The sequence below is a fragment of the Patagioenas fasciata genome, chromosome 8, assembly GCF_037038585.1.
Source record: "Patagioenas fasciata isolate bPatFas1 chromosome 8, bPatFas1.hap1, whole genome shotgun sequence".
Taxonomy (NCBI): Eukaryota; Metazoa; Chordata; class Aves; order Columbiformes; family Columbidae; genus Patagioenas; species Patagioenas fasciata.
The window spans coordinates 23,485,403-23,502,338 of record NC_092527.1 but is presented as its reverse complement, the minus strand read 5'-3'; the positions used below and the strand labels follow the sequence as shown (position 1 = coordinate 23,502,338).

General features: G+C 41.3%; 1 protein-coding gene across 4 annotated transcripts in view; it reads right to left on the bottom strand.

Annotated features, from left to right (window-relative positions):
• Nucleotides 1-16,936, bottom strand: part of PANK1 (pantothenate kinase 1) — a 48,478-nt gene that overhangs the window by 18,080 nt on the left and 13,462 nt on the right. For 2 of the 4 annotated variants that reach the window (XM_065843843.2, XM_065843845.2), the window contains exon 5: nucleotides 1,345-1,697. In XM_065843843.2, the coding sequence (XP_065699915.1) occupies nucleotides 1,345-1,680 (336 nt within the window). In that variant the 5' untranslated portion in view covers nucleotides 1,681-1,697. Of the gene's footprint in view, nucleotides 1-1,344; nucleotides 1,698-9,901; nucleotides 10,046-10,341; nucleotides 10,728-16,936 lie in introns of those variants that run through there. The other 2 variants (XM_065843840.2, XM_065843841.2) reach the window with 2 other exon arrangements.

The following is a 16,936-nucleotide window of genomic DNA, read 5'->3' as shown; positions in this document are numbered from 1 at the left end:
AAACTAAAACTTTTGAGGACTCAACCATCAGTAGACCTTAATATGTAAGGGACTTGCAATCAGCCTAAAGGACAAGAAATCTGGCACTAGTAGGGGACTACTACAGCAATTCAGAAACTTAATAGTCCTTCATTAGACTGTCTGCTTCCATGTCCAACATTTACTGAAAATGATTGCACAACAGTGTAACAGCTGGAATTCATGTTGATCTCTTACTACATTCTCTTTACTCCTTAGGATCTTGATCATCTGGTAGGTGAGATGTACTGAGAAAGAAAAAAACCCTGTTGTACTGCAGGAATGGATGCTTTGAGTTAAAAATGAAACACACAGGACTGCAGTCAACGGCAGTTGGTAGATCAGTACGATAGCTCCCTGGACTGAAGCAGAAACAGAAAAGCAACTGATGTAACCTGTCATACCCAGCAGCCACCCCTCACTCCCCAGATCAGGCCAAAAGCTAGTGATAGAAGTGTCAGACATGCCTGCCAAGTAAATTAATTAATCTTTGTGACACTTCTCTGGTACAGGCAAGCTGGTCATTCCTTTACAGAAAATAAATGGAGTATGCCCCAGTAGAGACACACAACAGGCAACTGCCTCCTGAATGACTATTTCTCTCTAATGCAGTTTGTACAATGGCTCTCTATGCTTCTGTCACCACATTTTTTGCAGTGCACTCATTTGGGAACTAGGACTATTGCTCAAGTCTATACAAACACCAGCATCCAAACACTTCAGATTCATGTCAGCTTCTGGAGCTCCCTGAAGAGGTTATTTCAAAATTCTATGAGATCTGGGACCTAGTCACCTCACAAACTGCCTTTCTTCACATGATGTACTCCCAGAATTCAAATCAAAAGCTAGGTACTATTGTCATGCTTCCACACACTGTTTGTCCCCCTGCTCCACACTCAGTCTTTCAGGCTTTTAAGTCTGCTTGAAGATTAATATGGGGAAAATGAACCTGAATCTGATCTCCAATCTATATGGTTTTTTTTATGGTTTTCCAATAGGTATCCAGTTTACAAGTCCAGTCTCAGGCTTCTAGGCTGTCATAATACACCCTCAGTTGATTATGAGGCATCTGATCATCACAGCTGTACTCTAAATAAAACCATTTACCCTAACACTTCAGTAGAGTATCCCAGCAACTGGAAAACCCTCCCCTGCCCTCTCTATGTTCTCAGCTATTCCACAAACGAACAAAAGTGAATTGATTCTTCTAGTCTTAACCAGTCAGGATGGACAAAAGAAAAATGTTTTCACTTTAAGTTTTAGTAGGACTCCCATGATGCTTTCCCAAAGTACTTCACACTGAACTTACACGAACTGTTCACGTACCGTTCTAAAGTCCTCCTCAAACTTGTACGCTCCACCTCCTGTGGCACAGAGTGTAGTGTGCAAACTTGAGAAGTTCTTTTCACTACCCATCTGTATGAACCTGTGCATGGCACAGCTGGGAAAGCGGATGAAGTGCAGGTTTCCTTTGCGTCCACACATAGTCAAGTTTTTCAGTTCAAGATGGACATCGCGAATGCCAGTTTTACCATAGGCTGTGTTGGAGGTCAAGTATTTTCTAATGCTTTTCAGGTTTTCCACCTCTTCTTGTTCCTCTTCTGCAGTAATGTCCTTAGGTTCGAAGTAGACCAGTTTAACCAATGTTCCACCGATATCCATTCCAAACCATGGAAATGCTAAGGATGAGGGGGTTGGGCAAAAAGAAAGAGAAAGTCAATATGAATATTAAGGTTAGCCATATCACTTAAAACATTTGCTGAATCACAATTCACTGCAGTCACAGTAGCAGTATCTGCTCCTAAAAGGTAGTGGTCACTTCCGTGTCCAATTCATATGTATTAAACACCTAAGTTAAGACTTCATGAAACCCCAGTTAAGAAAAAGAATAAAGAAAAAAATCTCAAAATACTCTTCTCTGGAGAAGCAGGTTTTCAAAAAAATGAAAATATTTTTCCCCAGGAAAACATTTTACTCTTTCAGACAGGACCTCTTGACAGAGCACATCTACTGCACTTCACACAGTCTGACTCCTGCCACTAGTTCTCAAAACAGGCTTGGGAGGGAGAAGGAACAAAAAACCCAATCGAGATTTCTCAAGTCACATTCCCACTGTGTAACACCTACAATTGCCTTTCTAAGGCCAGCTGGAATTTCCAGAGTCACAAGGATCTGTGTGAAGAGCAGCAACAGATAACTCTCCCGTTATGCTGGGAGTCTCCAGACTTCAGCCCACCAGAACCAGCAGTAATGTTGGAACTACACCACTTGCATATATTAGCAGAAAGACAATGAGCTGTTTTAAGTTCAATATTTAGCACTGACAGCCCTTTCCTTTGAGCATATTTGCTGCTATATGGGTTAGCCTATCATACCACTATAGAAGAAATGCCACTATTTGCTTCTCAGCATATATAGATTTGCCACAGCCAGCCTAGGTCTACACAAAGCCTTTGATCTGTTAACAGCAAGAGAAAATTACAATGGAGAACACATAGACAGGAGATGCTAACTGAACCTGTTTGGTCTGCCTACTTTGCTTATATATACGTGCATACACTTTAATAAGCCGGGTAACTTCATGAAGCAATAAGTGAAAATACAAAATCTCTCCACAGGTACTGCAGAAGGAGGTAGTTAGTAATGTTTCTTAGAGAAATTTAAAGTACCAAGTATGTGGCTAACATCTAAGAAACATTTCTAAAATAGCACTCATGCGGTCACCTCTCTGCTTTCAGGGGCAATCAGGTAGACTTGCTAAAAATGTGGTTCTACCGACTAGGGTGTCCCAACTTCGTGTCAATAAAAACTCCAAACCACGGACAACATATGCATTACTGATTTTCCTGCCACTTAACCTAAATGTCAACAACTTGAGGCAAAGATTTTAAGCAGCATAGGAGGTACTGATCACATTGTTCTTCCTCATGTAATCACAGATCAGTATTAAGTTTCTCAACTTCAGGCTGAAAGGAGCGCAGAATCTTTTACTTCTTACCACAAAGGTCTCTTGTCTGGCTGAATAACTTGAAAGTCTAAATTTCACAACTGTTAAGACACTCTCTCCCTCCAAACCAATCCTTAAATGTCAGATGTTTAAAACGGTTATTTTGCTCCATTGCTGTATGCCAAGCAATTGAATCATCAGTGTCTCCCCACTTTCCCTAAGGACAAGGCAGGCATAATGCATAAACTCCCATAAAGTAGCTTGCTTACAGTTCAGTTTTTCTGAGACCGCCTACTGTTATTTGTTTCAAAGTCCAATTTCTGTTTCCATGCCCTACAAGCTGCAAGACAAAAAAGACACTGAAATGAAGTCTAATTTGAGTTTTCGGAAAATATATCCTATGCAGATGCATCAGAGCTCCCTGAAATGTGAAGAATTCAAAACAAGTGTTTTAAAAATATGCTTTATTTTGAAGAGGAAAAATATGTTACCATACACTAACCTGTAACCCAAACAATTCTGGAAGCACATGGTAAATATTTAAGTGAAAGTGACCTGCTCAACTCTGTACAACACTACGATCAGTGGAGCTCAGGACAACAATCCCATTAGTGATTTACACAAAGCTTTATTCAAGCTACTGAGGATTTTAATTACCTGTCCCACTGGAACAGTAAGTCTCCTCCCTGGAAGCATTTTAACTACGCAACCAGGAGGCTTAATTTTAAAAGCAGCAGGGTTGGACTGTGTGATACAGAACCACGCTGTAGCTCACTGTAAGCCAACTTACAATATTCTACATGAAGGGCATAAAAATGTGCTGCAATCTACCTACACTAATGGTTGCTTTAAAGTTATAGTGTAGATTTAATCTTTAAGAAGGGAAAGAAGCATTCCATCCCCCTATCAAAACACAAGGCCAGCAATAAAAGTGTTAATTACTAACAGCTGAAAGTTATTCACAAGTGACTGCCAAGACATTTATTTTCATATGTTAACATTTTGAGCAGCCATAACTAAATCATTAACAAAGAATAAGTAGTGTAGAAAACAACTATAAAGTTATTTCAAGTATATATAGTTCTAAGGATAGGTACACATACTGTTCACATTTAAAAAGCAAGCAGAAATGCCAAGACACTTTTTGTTGTTTGTTGTTGTTACTCTCTCTGTGAATCTAAGCTCCTTCCATTTTGTTGTGAGCCAAAGAGAAAGCTGTAGAAAGAAAAGAACTTTGCTCTTAGAACAGCAGCAGTTTTCTTCAGCACAGATGAAGAGCAAATGCTCAGTCCACAACAACCGACACCTAAGTTATGCAGAACAGTAGCTTAGTTTTCTTCACAGCTGCTAACACCAGCGATCTGTTGGAATCATTTGGAATAAAGGTGACAACGATTTTGACTGGTTGACCAATTAGGACAAAAAACAAGTCTCAAGGTTCCTGACAAGTCCCGCTGAAATTTGTATAACTTCTGTACAACCGAAGTGACAGCAGAAATTCTTCTGTTTTCCAGTGACTATTTAAAAAATGTATTAAGCCTATCTTTTGTTACTATCAATATGTTCCAAAGCAAAACGCACCATTGAAGTGCCATCAATTCCTCTCAGTATCTTTAGAAGTCACCTAATTGGAACTTACACACTCGAGCTTTCCTGCCACCACTGACCGCAGTGCTAAGGGAGCAAGTGTGCAGAGTGCAAGGTGCTCTGGGGGTTTGCTGCCTCCCTGAACACAGGCAGTGAGATCACGCAGAGGCCACCAAAATTGTTAGCACCCTCACTGCTACAGCCAGGGGGTACAAAGAGAGGCATTTGTGTAGATACAGCCTCCACAGAATTGAGGAAAGATGGGAGGAAAATTGTGGGGTTTTTTCCCATTTCAAACTGGAATTCCAGAACTTCAATGATAACATGAATAAATGTCCAGTTTCTTGAGCCATTAAAAGCCAGGAAAGCAAGGAGAAGAAAGTAAAATCAATCATATCCACAACTTAGCCTGATAACAGTTACTCAAAACTGTGTGATTTACTATGAAAAATGAAGACAGTGGATATGTCGCAGAAATGCCTTCACAGCGTAAAAGAGAGACCTCAAATAAAATTGTCTGATAGGACTGTTATTGCATTGATCCAGTAGGTATGAAAGAAATCGGCTATCTACTAATTTTGAGAAAATAAAACTATTCTACTGTATTGCTGCACTGCACTAAATCGTAAAAAATAACAACACTATAAAATCTAGTTCCAAGTCTCATAGAACTGAAACAGAAAGCATCAAGATGAATCATGGATTCTTAAAAGCCTAGCATTAATAAAAAGAATCTACTTATCTTCTTAAGAAAATTAATTCTCTTTATGTTAAACTGCACCAACTACTTACTGGGTTGTTATCTTGAGATAAAAATCTCCATTACTCCAAAATTTAGCTGAAGAAGCATGTGACAATGCAAACAGAAGGTATCTATAGCATTGCATAATTAGGTAATCTGATGCACATCAACAGCTGTGTTATCTAGGGGAAAGGTTCACTCATGAGAAATTCCATGACACACTTCACCTAGTTTCTGCTCCAACTTTGAAGAGTATGAACCAATAAGGTTATTCCTATAATGCATATCACAATCAGATTTTTAAAAATCCTATGCTTCACATATAATATAAGGAGGGGGTGTGGAGCGTAAATACGAAATCACAATATGGAGAAGATCAGGGGAAGCAAGAATGAAAGGGAACTCCTAGGTCACTAAGTAACATTTCCCCCGTTAAAGATCATAACCGAGGGTAAACCTTTTCATGTGTTTAAATAACCCACATAACATTAGCCAAATCTTTTTACTCCTCAGCTCTTACAGACTGTGACTGAATGCTGCTGGTTAAAACTTTCTTCTCTCTACTTGGACCCTAGATTTATCCATGACCAATTTATCACAGTTTCTTCTTTTGTCAAAACTGTTTCAGCTTATACATCTCTCTTACAAGACCTGGATGTTCTTGAACAGAGGTACAGTATCTCATTTTTTTATCAATAATTTGAATGGTAGTATCTATACTCTGATTTCTTAGTCATAAATATCTCAGATGAACCATCTTAGGTTGAGCTGCTTTTATATGATGAAATCCTATTACTTCATTTAAATTTTTCATTTGCATTTAATTTGCATTGCTTGATGCTTTGATGACCTAATAACTTCCTGTTTTAATTGGGGATAGAGGGAAGAGAGAGCCAAAATAAGAACAGCAAAAAAAAAAAAAAAAAAAAAGAAAATCAAAAGAGTCACACATAAGATGGGACAGTATTCTCACAGCTTCTGAAAGCTGCTTTCTATTAAAAAAGCAGTTCACAATAGCTTACAAATATTTGTCAATCATGTCTTCCTATTTTACATCATTAGTTTGAGCAATCCAAACATGTAAAATGGAAGAATTTGTTTTCCTTCAAACAAAAATAGAATATAAAGCTTAAAAATTAATTATATCTGTTTAGTAATGGAAGTTTCTTCAAACCCTACAAAACTAGAGCTAAATAAACCATGTACATACACCAGGTGAAGCCTTCCAGTTCATTTTCAGCAGCAAGGGCTTACTGACTGTCTAAATCCCCACCAGAAAAACAGAGAAACAAAACTCCAAACAAAAATACAACCCACACCACAACACTTCAAAAACAAAGGCACAGAGCTTTGTTAAATGGTTGTGACCATCCACACATACGTAGCCATAATACCAGAAACTGGCCATTACCTAACCTGTAGAGCTTCATTAAAAAACCCCAGCAAACAAAAGCCAAACTAAAAAAGCTACAAGAAGTATTGATTAGCAATCGAGAATCTCATTCTAGAATCCAACAGCACCCAGCCTGATTAAAGTGATCTGCTAAGTTTCCCATTTCTGTTAGAAACATGTTACATTGTTGGTAAGGCAGGTACGCAGTTTTAACTTGCAGGATGCTGGACAACAACAGAGCAACTACTTGAGTTTGTTATGACAAGTCCTGTTCCTTTGGCAACTCTCACTGCCACCTACATTAAAAAGCATCTGGAGAAAAACTTTACACAGCCTGTCACCTGAATAAATTCTTAAGATCATGAAACTCTGAGATATTCCAATGTCTTGGACAAAATTTCAGTTACCAATAACATTTTACTTATTCACTGTGCCAAACAATAGCAAGACCAAATCATTTTCACTCCAGTACTCTTCACTAAAATATACTACATAATCACAGCATTCCATGTTTAACATCACTGCAGGCAAAAGTAACCTCTAGGTTTTCCACAGTTTCCACCTGGCCTTAAGCAGTACTGCATAACCCTGCTGCAGCCAAAGGTCACAGGTGTAACAACCTAAATATTGGCTAAAAGAGTAATTTACTGTGAAGATACAACTTGAAGTGTTTAGAAATTAACCACAGCAATTATAACGCATCTAAGTTGTAAACAGTCACACTGCCTCAAAACACACATTCTTTGACCCTTAACAACTACCAACTGACTTGGGGCGAGAGGTATGATGCTGACTGGAAAAGAAATTCCAGAGCTTTATCCTAATTTAAGAAATGCAACAGAATTAAGAAGTTCAGCTGGCTTCTTCCCTACATCTGATGCAGAACAATGTTGTGAAGCAGGAGTCTAGTTAACTGCCATGCCGAAATCTTTGTCCTTACTTGGCTACAGTGCTGTTTCACAGGGATTAATGAAGGCACTTCACTGCTCTTCTTCTTCTTCTGTTCAAAGATCACATTTCAAATGAACAACACGACACTCCAGCAGGCTTTAGAAATTTGCAGAATTCACACCATTTCAGTATTTTATTTTCTTCTGGAGTGCTTCACAGCGCAAGGCATCATAACAGATACTTTTCTGTATTCATTACACAGTGCTGTGTTACAGAAAGGTAATGCAAACCCTTGTACTGAGGGGTCTGCACCGACGAGTGGAACCAGCAAACTGACACAAGCCTAATTTCCCTGGCAACTCATCTTGTTCAACCAAGGAAAAAAACAAAGCAAAGACAGGGTTCTCAGCAGAAGTAAGAGGTGAGTCAAACAGATGTTAGTCCTCAGATCCTCCCAGTGCAGGCTAATCAAAGCACACTTTTCACATGGAATCTTCGCTTCTCAGAGGAGACCTGTGAATATAGAAGTCTACCTCACTTTGCCAAAAAGTAAAAAGAATCAAGAAAACATAAATTATAATGATTTAAAGGAGCAACTGCTGCAGATAGGTTTCAGTTAATGAAATATTAGGAAATACCAATTAACTCATCTTTTCTACCACGCAAAGCAAATCCCACAATCAATACTGAAGTCTTACAGGCCATGCGGCAACTGCATTTCATTTTGCAATGTGTCCTTAAGCACAGAACAAACATCTGCAAAGGCCAGGATTAAATACAAAAACCAGTAAAACGGGACTGTGTAGTATTCACTAGAGATGGATACCATGGAAAGCTATGCAGTACCAGGAGAATTTGAGTATAACATTTAATAATTTTTTTAAGCTAGTGACAATGTACCACCATATTTTCCTGCAAGATTAATACTAAATTGCAAATTTATTCTTGTACAAAATAAACCACATAAATTAAAAAGTCTAAGATCAACAAGAATTCATGTGTTTTATTCAGCAAAGGAATTGCCCACAAAAATAGTCCTACAAAGCACTTTCCTCATGAAAGTCTGCTGTTTTCATGAAAGCCTCATTTCAGTAAAAGCCCACAATGAAGACTCGGTTGTCATACACCTTGGGCAATATAGCCAGTCACCTACACTCTTGACTCTGATGGGCTCTTTCTCCCCTCCAGATGGAAGGAAATTCCAAATTCTTCATGTTTTCTTATTCAAGTGATTACATACATCCCTAAAGGTCTTATTATTTGTTTCCAAACAGTTTTTTCTATTACAAAAAGTTTTATATGCAAGTGCAGACTCTTCTTAGTTACACCAAATCAAAATGGAAGCTAGTCCAAGTTCTGCTGTTTTTGTTCCTGAATGAAAATGTGAGGCTGCACAAAGACTGCAAAACTAGTTTGTGACAGAGAATGATTTGCTCATCAATTTGTTAAACTTGGTAGAAAACTAAGTTAACTATCAACAGACACTGTAAGCACTATGTGACAAATCAACGCAAAGAACACCCTAAGGGAAAATAGTATATGTAGCTCAGCAAAAACATGTAAAAATCCAGAGCAGGCACCAGCTAATAAGTAGCCATGTAAAAGCTGTATTTCTTCAAGGCTGTTTCTATTTTGCTCTGCTTATACAGAAAAGTTGTTCAAGTATGCATTTCAAAAGAAAGGAAAAAACAAACCAGAGTAGCTGAATGCACACTACTTCCTACTGAGTAGAAACATCTTTAACTTTTGGCAGTGGGTGGCTGTGATCCTGACTATTCCCAGTTACCCTTTTGGAACATACTGAACTTTTAACAAAGAAGCAAACATTTGTTAGCTTTATTTGAAGGGCTAGTGAAGTGAAAGTGCAAAGAAACAGTACTTTTTCCATTGGATTGTTTTACTTGTAGAATTTACCATAGAATTACTCAATTGCTGTGTATCTCACCTAAGAAGGTAGTTATGAACAAGTAAGTAAAACATAGTACTAATCAACAAATCTTATACAGTTAAGTATATTACAAATATGGATATCATAGACTCAAATTTAAAACATAAAGTATGCAGCCACTTCACTAACACCTCCCAAAACAGCTAAGCAAAAGTCACTGGTGATGCTCATAAGAAGCATATTACAAATTTATTTTGTTTGCAAGATACTTTTCTTTTTTCTTTCCTCCAGTTAGAATCATGTGCACTCAGGTCTACTTTTTTCTTAATTCTAACCATGCTGGGGAAAGGGCAAAGAACATGTGCTAAGACAGGAGAACCCAGACATCCAACGCACAACAGCACTCCGGTCCACCTCCGCCCGGGCGTTACTTACGGCGCTGCTCGGGCACTATGAGTTTCATGGGCGCGTCGGGGAGGCTGCGGAGGCCAGCAGGACCCTGGGCGCCGCCCGACGCGGTGCACGGCGCGGCGCAAAGCTATCGCCCGCCGTCCGCCCGCGTTTGTGCCGGGCCGCCGCTCCCCGCCCGCCGCCGCCCCATTGGCGCAGGGCGGGCCCGGCCCACGCGGCAGCGGGGCCGTGCCCGGGCGCCGCCGCCGCATTGGCCGGCACCGGGGACCCTCGCTCCGCCCGGCCTGCCGGCGGGGGGCGGACGCCCGCGGCGCGGGAGCCGGGCGGCCCTCTATAGAGAAGGAGGCGCAGGACCCGCGGCCGCCCGACACCGGGCGGATGCAGAGGCCCGCCGGGCTGCGGCAGCGCCGCACGGAGCGGCGCGGGCCGGGCCGCCCCGCAGTGTCACGGCGTTCGTCACTTACGTGGCCTGTGCCGCCGGCCCGAGTCCATCCTCCGGCGCAGCCTGCATTTCTTGGCCGGGGAACCGTGGCTGAGCGGCGGCAGCTCCGGGAGGAGCAGCAGCGGGTGCGGCGCCTCCCCGCAGCCGCCGTTGCTCAGCGGCTGGCTCGAGGGGTGGAAGCCGTTCTGCAGCAGCCCGCCGAGCAGCGAGCAGGAGGCGGCGGCGGGCGGTGGTGGCCCGGACGGGGCGGCGGGCTGGGCGCGGAGCTGCTCTCCCATGGCGGCAGCCTCTCCCCTTTGTCTCCCGGCTCAGGTCCGGCTGAGCGCTGCGGAGCTTCTGCTCATGCCGGCGCCCGTGCCTGCAGCTCCGTACGCTGGGGATGCGGCGCCCGCCCCCCCCGCCGGCGACGGCGCAGGCGTCCTGCTCGCAGCGCGCTGCAGAGGGGCGGCCACCGCCCTCCGCCGGGGACGCGGCGATTTCCCCCCGCACCGGCTAACGTGCGCGTTCCCGGCCGCCGCGCCCGGCACCTGCGGGGTTTCGCGGGGAACTTGGGGAGCGCGCCGGCGCGGGGGGCTTGGGGCGGCCCCCACTTGCAGAGTGCTGGCTGGCAGGTCACACTGGAAGCTGGCGGTCGGTACAATTTCAAGGTGACTTCGCTCCCGTGACGCTGCGCGCTGGTGAGCACCAGGCAGGCCTGCCCCTGTGACCCGCTGCGGTGTCCTTTTCGCTTCGGCGTGCCCACACGCACGCTCCCGTGACTCGGGTATCTGTGTCTCCCAGGCCTCTGTGCGTGTGATCCCAGGTCTGCCTTCTACCTCACACAAAGTTAGTCGTGCATCAGCATCAACATTTAAGTTTTTGTCTATATTGTCACGTGCTTCCTCAAGAGCTCAGAGGGACTGGTGTGACCTTGAATGTGTTTGACCTCATGCCTTTTTAGTATCTTGGCTTTCCCTCTGCAGCACTGATAATCTTGTGACTGTGATTTACTCCCTGACCACTGAGACATCAAAGTGTAAGAACACATTTTCTGAATTAAATGTATTAAATATCAAGTGGACATAAAACTGGGTGAAGTGTGCTGTGGTGTCATGTGTATACTCTAAAAGAAACACTAATTGAATTTCACTCTGAATAAAAAGTTCATTTATTTATACAAACTGCCAGTCACTACATGGATGATTGTCCTTAAAGTAAAAAGAGGTCAGATAATGGCTCCTCCTTATGCCTAAAATTAGTACAGGACACAGGCCCTCCACTGTAAAACCCCTACAAAGAATGAAGAGCTATTCAAACTGCCTTGAGAAAGGTATACTGTCTTCAGAAATTGCTTCACAGGAAGGTAAGAAGACATTCTCTCCGCTTCTTGCCTGGGACCAGAGCATTAGGTAACTGGGAGCAAGCTACAGAAAAACATGCATGTGAAGTCAGGGAAATGAAAAAAGACTATTGGAGACAAAAAACAAGTAAAATTTTCTTCCTAAAAACCAGCAACCAGTGTTCTGAAGATAATTAACACACTCCAACTTTTCCCCATATATGCATAAGCAACCGCTGTAATTGCCAGCCCAAAAGCAATTGCCCTGAAGAGGGTAGGAAAGACGGCAGGCTATGTACATTTACTGCTAGAAGGAGCTGTACTGCTTCCAAAACTCTGAAAGTCTTTGAGAACTTACTTACTTACTGAATTATGTTTACACTAAAAGCCAGAAGGCTGCTGCCTGCACTGGCAGGGACCTTCATCCAACTTGGTGGCAGTTCCAGGCAGCTGGCTGGTTACACTTTATGAATTGTCCTTGTTAATTCAGACCTCTCAGGGCATGAGGAATCTTGCTGCTACTGTCCCCAGCTGGTAATGGTTGTCCCCCTCCCCAACAGAGAAACTGACTGCACACAATCAGCCTGATGCAGAACAGGGGATCATTCCTGCAAACCTGTTTTTCTCTGCAATTGCACAGTAATGGGGAGCAGAGACGTGGGCAGAGACACTTACTCAGCTGAAAGGTGTCAGCCTTTTACCTCACTGCAACAAAAGCAAGACCACCTTTAACTGCATACTTATATTTCCTTGTGGTAGGATAGCAATCTGTCCCCTGACTCTGCAATGGAATACAGTACCTGTTTCAAATACTGTAATCAACTGTAGGCACTAAGCTTCAGGAATAAATAACAAAGGATTAAATGAAGCCATCAAGTTTTAGGGTAGGAAATTAAAGATTTGAAGGGATATTTAATTCTGTAACAGGTAACAGCAAAGGAAATACATCACAGGTGCTAAGAAGCAAGAAAGAATTCATAAGCAATAACTGCAGTAAGGGAAATTCACTTTGGACTTGAGGCAGATGTTTCCTAGAATGAAGTTAGACAAGCATTAGATTGCTCCACCAGACTCAACTGTCGCTGAAAGCTTTTAGGAGAAGTTAAATACCTGTGAGGAACAGTCTAGGTAAAGTTGATCCTAACTTTGAACATGGGGAAGGCATGGCCTTACTTCTTGTAAGTTTTTTTCCAATCTTTTATTTCTAATTAAACTTAACCCTAATATTTTGCTGTAAATATTGCACAATTATGTCCAGGATAGAAGTGGACTAGACTGTGCTGAAACTAAGTAGTAGGTCAGGAAAATACTGTTAGGATATAATCCAAATCACTGACAAGAACAGGGGAAGCGTAGACCAATGGCATATATAAAACCTCAAATAATGCTGGAGAAAACATAAGAATGTAAAAATGTTAAAGACTGTCCAAATCAATTGACAGATTTTATGTAAAGAGACAAATTCAATTCTAATTGTGCAAGTTTCCCTGATCTTGTAAGCTCTCTAACCAGAATGGATGAAAACACTTTCAAACTTTTTGCTTTGTTGTGAAAACATTAAGTTTCAAACCCATGTGCTGCTTTATCAAAACAATTTCAGACTCTTGTACTGATGAGTATCACATGAACTGATTTCTCCACTGCAAAATACCACCTTTTTCATGTATTTTTGCTTATACTTGTTTAATTTTGGAATGAGCTCTTAAAAAGTTTATATACCCTCTTCAGTTTTGATTTCAGAATTCCTCAACTCTTTTGCAATGTAAACTAAGACAAAGGGAATAAAATTAAAGTATGTTTAATTTATTATGTGATCATCTGTAAGGGTTTAAAATGAAGGAATCTCATGTCTTCAGGTGTATAACACACTGCTTATTTTGGACATGAGCAAACTACAGTGCAACTCATTTGGCATTCAGGGGAAAAAGACCTGAACCTTTTGTATTAATATAGATGAAACTGATGTGCCCTGTTCATCCTATTCTGCATTATCTGTGAGCCAAAGGTAGAACCACAGCACCACATTTCTTTAAATCATTGCCTGATATAGACAGTCTGAGCTCTTCTAATACTCTGCGCAGGCACTAAATTTGTGACACGAAGGTCTCGCGTTACACTTAATATTTGAAAATCTTGAGTATCTTAGAAAACACAATCCAGAAGAAATATGACAAGTGATAATGTCATCTCCTCAAAACAGGACAAAAAGTAGAACTGTCTTGCTACTCTCACAACTGAGCAACTTGCTCAAGACTTGCTGTCTGCTTTTTTTTGTCTATACTATTTCTGAGACAATGCATCACAGCACAACTGGCTGAAAGCAGGTATTGTTAAGACATACTGCACTCTGTTGCCTTCATACAACATATATACATTCTGTACGTTACTGCCTACTCTACATCCCTTTATATTAGTTTCTGTATATTTTGTATACATTTAAGTTGCTGCAAATCAATAACTAGGTGAAACATAAAACATCCATCCATGAAGTCAGGGCATGTATTAGGGGTTAAGTTTCTAAAACTTTGGGGCAACCAAAGTAAAGTTTTTCCTCTTCTTTTTATCCTAACCTGCTAAAGGACCCTTGTGAACCAGTTCAGTTTTCAGTCTAACCTGCAAGACAGCAATCCATGCAGAGGTGCAATATCAACAAACAAAAATCAGGGATGCTTCCAGTTCTTTCAGTATTACCATTTACTCAGTCAGTGTTTCTGTCTTCCTTTCTGAATAGGAGTAGGTGAAAACTACTTGTTTATTTTTATAAATTTTCCCATATATATCACTGTAAACCAGAAATCTGGTGCAAAAAGGACTACAAACACATGGTATGCTGAAGAATGCAGGATACGAATGGACTCAGAACAGTGAGCAAGTCTGCTATACTGACTCACATTTGCAAGGCAAACACTTCATGGATTATTTCACACCTGCCTGTACTTCAGACATCCAGCCTTCTATCACCTCTGTTTGTCTATAAACACAGAGAGCCAGGCTGCAATTCTCTAACTCTAGGAGTCAGCTTCAGCAAACTAGCAACTACCTTGTGGTTAAGATACTCTGCCACAGGATCAGAAGTGTTGTGCTCCAGTCCTTACAGTTTCAAAACCAATGGAAGTAAACCAAAACAAAACGTCCTTTCAGGTGTGTTATCATCAGGCAACATGGCCTGAAATTTTTAGAAATCTATGAGGATTAGCTGCTCCTCACTCATTCTGTATGGCTCCCATATCCCTGGTCTGAGGCTAAGCTAAAATAAGCACCAAACAGGTGCAGTCCACAAGTACATTAATTACAAAAAAAAAAAAAAATCTTACAGAGCACCAGCGGTATAATTCTAATTCAAAGCCAGCTAGCTACAAACCTTTAGTCATATTTTGGAGAGAAGTGGTTATGAGGTACATGTACACATCTTCTCAATTTACACAAACTGCATTATGCAACGCAAAGAGTGTAATGAAACAGAGTTCTGGCATAGCTGCCTGCAGATTTATGCTCAGCGGTTTGCTGGGACTCTGCTATTCCTGTTCTTATTGCCATTCAGGTTACTTCTGTGTTTATCCTGTTTCTATTATCGAACAGTAGTAATATTACCGAAGTCATAATAGTTCTTGTTCCATTTTTCCCCTTTGAAAATAAAGCACATAGAGTACAGCTTAATCAAATCACATAAAATATTAAGAACATTCCTTGCAAAAAACAGATACTGCTGATTCGTTTTAGGTATATTCACATATCCCACATATCAAAAGGAAAGTGCCGAGTGTAGGAGCCCAGTATTTCTTCCTAATTTCTTTTTAGAACTAGGGGAAAAAAACTACTTTTTTTTTTTTGGCATATGCAGGGCCTTTGGTAGACACATGTTTCAAATATATTTTAATGCTCTTTTTCCCTTATTTTAAATTGCAGGTCTAGAAGACCAACGGTCAAACATAACTATGTAATGACAAATGATAGATGTGTAAATCAGATGGGATGAAACAGCTCTAAAACTAGGAAGAATTCTTGTCTGGAAAATGCAATGACAGTGTATTTAAAAAGCGACCCAAAGGGCTATAGTATTATCAGCGCAGTCACAGGAAAGCTAAGCCTTACTATGGCAACAGCTAGCTAGCAGGAGAATTCTGCTTTCCCCAAACACTAATGCATCTGAAAAGGGGAAATTGATTGCAGATGACAGAAGAAGGGAAGGGCATAAATTTAGTCGTATGCCTATATCTTTGCCAGATTAAGGCCAAGAAAGATCATATTGAGACCATCAGTTCCTTCCCTCCCCACCCACCTCCTAGTGCAGGCTCCTTTCAGTTATGCCTTCTGTGACATTTAAACAAAACCTGTTGATTTAATGAAGAAAAGCCCTGTTCCCCCGCACAGAGTTGAAGCTCATCTCCCCTTCAGTATAATCAAGGGAAAGATGAAGAAAGGCACTCTGGCTAAGCAGGAACTTGGATTTGGCAGTCTGAGCAGCCCTCAGGAATAATGTTTTTTCACTTAATTGAAATAGGGTATAGATAGATGTCCCGGCCCAAGCGACAAGCTGCGTGTCCAGGCAAGGCAGTATGAATGCTACCTGGAAAAAGTTGTCTGGACTAGGACACGACTTACGCATCTAACAACAACAGCCAAGACTAGGGAATAACAGTCAGAAGAGTACAGAGGTGTAGTCTGGTCTGACCAGCCTGCCCATCCCAGTGGCCAGACTCTGCAGGGGCCTAAGCAGTTTCTACAGTTATCCTCTGGTACTTCTGGGATGCGGTTAGAGATTGCAGTTCCCATCTTTCATCCCAACTGAAAAAAAGGTAAGCAGCAGTCACAAAACAGTGAGAACCTTTTCCTTCCAAAGCCTTCCCTGCCAATACCTCTGTTTCTCTGTGTCCAACTAGACAATTACAACTTCATCTGCAGGTGCACTTACTCTCCAGAGGCTTAACTGATCCCTGGCAGAGCTGTTGGTGCTTCTCTTCTATAGGAAATATAAATCCTCAGTGCCTTAGTTTAGACATTTCAAATAAAACTCCCCAAATTTGTAAACATTTAAAATCTAGTTCTTGATTATTGCTTAGGAATAAAAGCCAGTGAAGATAAAGTACATGTTGGAGGTGAATCATCTTTTTTCCATGCCACAGTTTCTATTCTGCAGAGTTTGTAAAAAAGGAAAAGCCAGGTAATGGATTCAAACTATTAGGTATGTAAAAAAGCTAAAAAACTAATTTCAAATACACCCTCCTTAGCCCCTATCCACTCTATCTCATACCTAAACAGCAGTACACACAGCCAAGTACTTATCTTTAACTATTGAACT